At 40.9% G+C, this 5,810-nt stretch overlaps 1 protein-coding gene across 2 annotated transcripts in view; it reads right to left on the reverse strand.

The window, feature by feature from the left end:
* MSH3 (mutS homolog 3) overlaps positions 1 to 5,810 on the reverse strand; it is a 298,610-nt gene that overhangs the window by 276,649 nt on the left and 16,151 nt on the right. Inside the window, exons 2-3 of one of the 2 annotated variants that reach the window (XM_019516941.1) lie at positions 1,999 to 2,219; positions 563 to 775 (exon numbers count right to left, since the gene is read on the reverse strand). In XM_019516941.1, coding sequence (XP_019372486.1) covers positions 563 to 775; positions 1,999 to 2,219 — 434 coding nt within the window. Of the gene's footprint in view, positions 1 to 562; positions 776 to 1,998; positions 2,223 to 5,810 lie in introns of both variants that reach the window. The other variant, XM_019516940.1, reaches the window with a different exon arrangement.

Raw genomic sequence — 5,810 nt, forward strand, 5'->3', positions numbered from 1 at the left:
ATGCTGGTTCCCCAGTGAGAGACAGCAGTCCTAATGGGCACAGCAACCAAGCCACACAGCCCACTGGGAGACAGAGGGGGGCAGGGAGGGAGTGGAAGGGGGACTGCCAGCACGAAGGGGAGTAGGCAAGATAGCTGCTGTCCCACCCGCCTCTTGCAGCTGATTGGCTGAGGGCTACCCATCATGCGGCCCTACCCCTCTCCACCAATCAACAGTGAGGGGCAGGGGCCACATGATAGAAAGCACTCTTAACCAATCAGCGGTGGAGGGTCCCTTGGCCAGAGGCATGGCTACCACCATAATAAGGCTGCAAAAATGGCAGCCAGCCCCACAATCTGTCCACAAAATTGACTGTCTGCCTCTTCGATTTGAGTAGGTCCTTCGCTATTTGTAATGCAAACCTTTAAACTTAAAGAGCAGAAATTTTAGCTGTGTTAACTTCCAATATTTGACGTATTTTTTAAAATGAGTCTCCCAGCTGCCTCCTCATTATACCATCTGTATATGAAATGCAACACAGTAATACGAGTATTATCCAGTAGCATTAATAAACATAGCTTACCTCTGCATCTTCTCCAAAGAAACGATACTTGTACCCACATTCCACACACAAAATAGCATCCTTATACTGTTTCTTCAGTTCTATGACCTGAAGTTCCAGTGGAGTGTAAACAGTTTTAGTTCTTTTATTATTATTTGTATTAGAAGTATTTTGAGGTTTTTCATAACTCTTATGCGATGCTGAAAACTGATTAAGATCAAAGCATGGCTCTTCCTGTGAAGAAAAAAAAAAGTACTGTAGCAACTAAGAAAGCATACTCAATAATGTAATACTTCGTTTAATCATATCTTGGCTCACATTTGCTTTTCAGCCATACTATAAGTTTTGGAGTGAAGTATCCCATAAGCTGTAGAAAAACTATCACATTCAAGAATTAAAAAATGCGTTTCACTTACTATTTAGTTGTATTACAATAGTACCTAGGAGTTGCAATCAAAATTAGGGCTGTATTGAACAAAGTACTGTGAAAAAAACAGAGCATCGCAGGCAGCCCTGGGGCTAAGGAGCTAAAAAGCTACACAAACAAGAGTCAAGGAATGGACAAAAAGGTATTACTAACCCCCTTTTACAGATGAGAAAATGAATCAGAGATGACTTAAGAAAGGCATAAGTATACTGCTAACTGACTTTGTAGAGGTTCTTTTACACAGAGCAGATTGAAGGATCCAGACCCAAATGTGTTTTGGGAACCTAGAGCCACTAGTTCTCTATTTGTTTGCTTTGTAACCAATGATTTTTCAAATAAGGATGTCCCAAAATACACAATATAAGAAGGACTGCTTTACAATGCAATTGTTTTGTAACAAACCACCACAGGAAATGAACAAGGAAAAAATACATGAAAAGAAAGTATTTACTATAGTAGGGTTAGTCAATTTCCTGCATCATAATGAAAAATTGGTTCTGATATTGGTACCGTTAAAAGTGGGTGGTTGGTGTAAGAAGGTTACATTATAGTTAACAACCTTAAATGCAACTTTGACATGATGTAGTCCAGTAATAATTCTATACCAAGGTTCTGAGAGAGAAATAACAAGAACTTCTGCAAGACTTATTATATTTCCCAAACTCAACAAAAGCTGAGCCAGCTACCACACTGGAGAGAATATACTCTGTGAACACCTTCACCCATAATCTCCTGCCACCAACATTTGTGTCTTCTGATCTTTAAACATCGCTTATTTACAGAAAAACATTAGAACTTCAATTGTGCTGTTTAACACTACTGAAGAATGACAAAAGCTGTTCTGCTTACTGTATTAATAATTCAGAAAAATACAATATATAAATGTCAGATGATGTTGGTGCAGTATTGGACAATTCTATGTTGAATTCTACCACAACGAAATGCAAAAGAAACCCAATAATCAAGCCCATATTTTAATCACATAAAGCAACCCCAGCTGCACTGTGACTGAGTGATCAGCTCTGCATACCTTCCGACTAATCTGTGAACCAGTCTCCTCAGAATGAAGAGTGCTATTTGTTTCCAAACTTCTTTCTTCAATACTGGGACATTTTTCCAAGCCCGCAAACTGGCTCCCTTGAAACAAAAGTACTTGGCCTCTTGTATGCGACTGCCCTGAATCATTGGAGAATTCTCTGAGCTTGTCAAGTGTTTTCAGACATAAGTGGGACCCATCACACTTTTTAGGCTCTTCTTTATTAATAAAAATACAGAAGAAATGTGTTAGTAAATTATCTTATAGCTAAAGTTTCTTGTAAACTGGCATCCAGTATAAGGGTATTCAACATTTTGCTCAAACTCACTTGCCCAAGAGTATGCTTCTAAGAAACTGTAATTATATAATACAGCAGCTCTGCCTATCATAGTGGCAAAAATAACTCACAGCAATATTAAGCTATACTCACTGTCCAAAACAAAATGTAAATGGTACTTAGAGATGCAATCAACTTAACATCTTGCTTCTTTTTTAAACTATTATTCTAAGAAACAGCTATAATAATATACTGAAAAATACACAAGTTTTTCTTCTTCTCCAGCTTGTTTGTTCTGTAAAATCAACAGAGCTGTGTGTATGTGTAATCAGATTCATTACCTTCTCCATGCAGTCAACTTCCCCTACTTATTTTTTTTCTTCTAACACAGAGTAATTATGTAGTCATAAAAACCTGCTGGGGTAGACCACGGCACCTAAAAGTATTTTTAGATGTCATTTTTAAGTGCACTGCATTCCAGGATGATGGGATCTCTTAATTTTTTCTAATTATTATGTCCCTATACTTTCAAGCAGTATAAAAATGCTGGTATTTGAACATAGTCCCATTCTACTTTGAAAATTATTCCTCCCCTTAAATTTTTAAAGGAAGCTTAAATGTAATGACATCTATATCCACTGATTAGCATCATCAGTTATCTAAATGGAGCAAAATCTTTATCTAAAATTATCTTCAGTGTAATCCAGTATAATTCCTCCAGTGTAATCCAGTATAATTTCTCAACAATTTCTCAAAACATATACTGAACTCAAAAATCATCCTTACCACATATGACAAGAATTGACCATTAAGATCTATTTACTAAGAGGTTTAAGAGTCTGAAGTCAGCAACCGCTTTCAAGCATTCTGCAGCAGAACAGCTAGGGGAAAAGGCAGAGGTGAGGACATCAGTGGGAAAGATCCAGAGGACTCAGTAGTCTAGAGAGCATGAAGTACAGGACCCCAGGAATGAGGGCTCTAAGACCACTGCACCAAGGAAGAAAAGGAGAGTGGTGGGACTTCCTTCTGCAGGGAAAAGATGCACAAATTTGTCATCCAGATTTGGAATCCCAGAAGGCTTGCTGCCTGCCAGAAGCATGTATTCAGGCTATCACAGAAAGACTGCCAGAATTCATTGCCAAATCATAATTGCCAGAAATCATCCTTTCCTGCTTGCCCATGTAGGCATCAATGATAGTACCAGGAATGACACTAAACAGATCAGAGGAGACTATGAGGGTCCTGGCAGAAGGAATAAGGAGTCTGAAGCATGAGTGGTGTTCTCATCAACCTCCTGAAGCGTGAGTGGTGTTCTTATCAACCTCCCTGTGGAAGGTAAGGACCCTAACAGTGACCATTGTATCATGGAAGTAAACACATGGCTAAGACCATGGTGTTAAAAAGGCTTTGGATTCTTTGATAATTGGCAGATGTTCTGGGGATGAGGGCTGCTATTAAGAGACATGATCCATCTGACCAGAACAGTATGGAGGGATTTAAACTAGATTCCACAGGGAATGGTAAACAAAACCAATTAGCAACACAGCAGACAATCCAGAGGGGAAAGGACCCGAAGAAATGGTTCAACTGTGGGAAAGGGCTAGAGCCACAGGACATCAGCAAGTGATGCAAAAGCAAAACAAGTAGGTCAGAATGCAAAATATGTCTGATGTACGTACACAAATGAGAGAATAGAGAACAAAGAAGATGAGCTAAAAGTCACTGCCTGTGAAATAAACTACAATCTGACTGGTATCACAGAGTCTTAGTAGAACAGCTCTTATGATTCAAACGTCAGTATTGAGGGCTACACTCTGTTTTGGAAAGACAGGGTTGGGAGAGAAGGTGGGGGCACAGCCTTGTATAGCACTGGCTCCCTGGTTCAGGAGGAAGAAGGCAGGATTTCAGAGTCCATTTGGGTGAAGATAAAAGGTGAAATATGCAGCCCCAATATAGTGATACGAAAGTATTATAGAACACCAAATCAGAAAGAAAAGGTGGATGAAGCACTCTTGAAGGTGACAAAACTGTCCAAAAAGTTATGGAGATGGTACTGATGGGAGAGTTCAATTTTCTGAACAGCTGGAAGAATCATACAGCTAAACGTAATGTGTTGAGCAAGTTCCTAACTTGTGTGGAAGACAACTTTCTGGAATAGGAAGTTGAGGATACAACCAGTGGATCACAGAATCATGGAAAATTAAGGTTGGAAGGGACCTCAGGAGATCATCTAGTAGTTTAACCCCCTGCTCAGAGTAGGACCAGCCCCAACTAGATCATCCCAGCCAAGGCTTTGTCTAGCTAGGTCTTAAAAACCTCCAAGGATGGAGAGTCTATCACCCTCTCTAGATTCCAGCACCTCTGTTCTAGTATTTTACCACCCTCTTTGTGAGAAAGTTTTTCATAATATTTGACTAAACTTCTTTTGCTGCAACTTGAAGCCAATGCTCCTTGTTCTGTTATCTGCCACCACTGAGAACAGACTAGCTCCATCCTCTTTGGAATCCCCCTTCAGGTAGCTGAAAGCTACTATCGAATCCCCTCAGTCTTCTTTTCTCCAAACTAAGTGAGCCCAGTTCCCTCAGCCTCTCCTCAGAAGTCATGTGCCCCAGCCCCCTCACCACTTTTGGTGCCTTCCACCAAATAGAGGGGAAAAAAATCACTTCTCTCAATCTGCCGGCAATGCTCCTACTAATGTAGCCCAGTGTACTTTTAGCCTTCTTTGCAACAAGGGCACAGTGCTGGCTCATATTCAGCTTATTGTTCACTGTAACCCCCAGGTCCTTTTCTGCACAGCTACTGCTTAGCCAGTCACTCCCCAGCCTGTAGCAGTGCATGGGACTGTTTCATCCTATGTGTAGGACTTTGCATTTATCCTTATTGAACCTCATGAGATTTCTTCTGGTGCATTCCTCCAACTTGTTGAGGTCCCTCTGAATCCTAGCCCTACCCTCCAGGATATCTACTACTCTCCATCTTCCTGTCATCTGCAAACTTGCTGAAGGTATACTCTATTAAATCTTCCAAGTCACTAACAAAAATATTGAATGACACAGTCTGGCCCAGGATCAACCCGTGGGGCACTCCACTTGATACCAGCTGCCAACAAGACATCAAGCCATTGGCTACTACCTTCCAAGCCCAGGGATCCAGCTAATTTTCTGTCCACCTTGCAATCCATTCATCCAACCCATGCTTTCTTAGCTTGCCTGTGAGAACGCTGTGAGAGACAGTATCAAAAGCCTTGCTAAAGTCAAAGTACATCGTATCCACTGGTTTCCCCAAATCCAGAGCCAGGCATCTCATCACAGAAGGCAATCAGGTTGGTCAAGCATGACTTGCCCTTGGCGAATCCATGCTGACTGTTCCTAATCACCACCTTCTTCCCCAAGTGCTTAGAAATGGATTCATTGCAGACCTGCTCCATTATTTTTCCAGAAACTGAGATGAGACTGACAGTCTGTAGTTCCCTGGATCCTCCTCCTTCCCTTTCTTAAAGATGTGCACTATATTTGCCCTTATTCAATCA

This window comes from Gavialis gangeticus, unplaced genomic scaffold, assembly GCF_001723915.1.
Source record: "Gavialis gangeticus isolate Ggan-Ray unplaced genomic scaffold, GavGan_comp1, whole genome shotgun sequence".
Classification (NCBI taxonomy): Eukaryota; Metazoa; Chordata; order Crocodylia; family Gavialidae; genus Gavialis; species Gavialis gangeticus.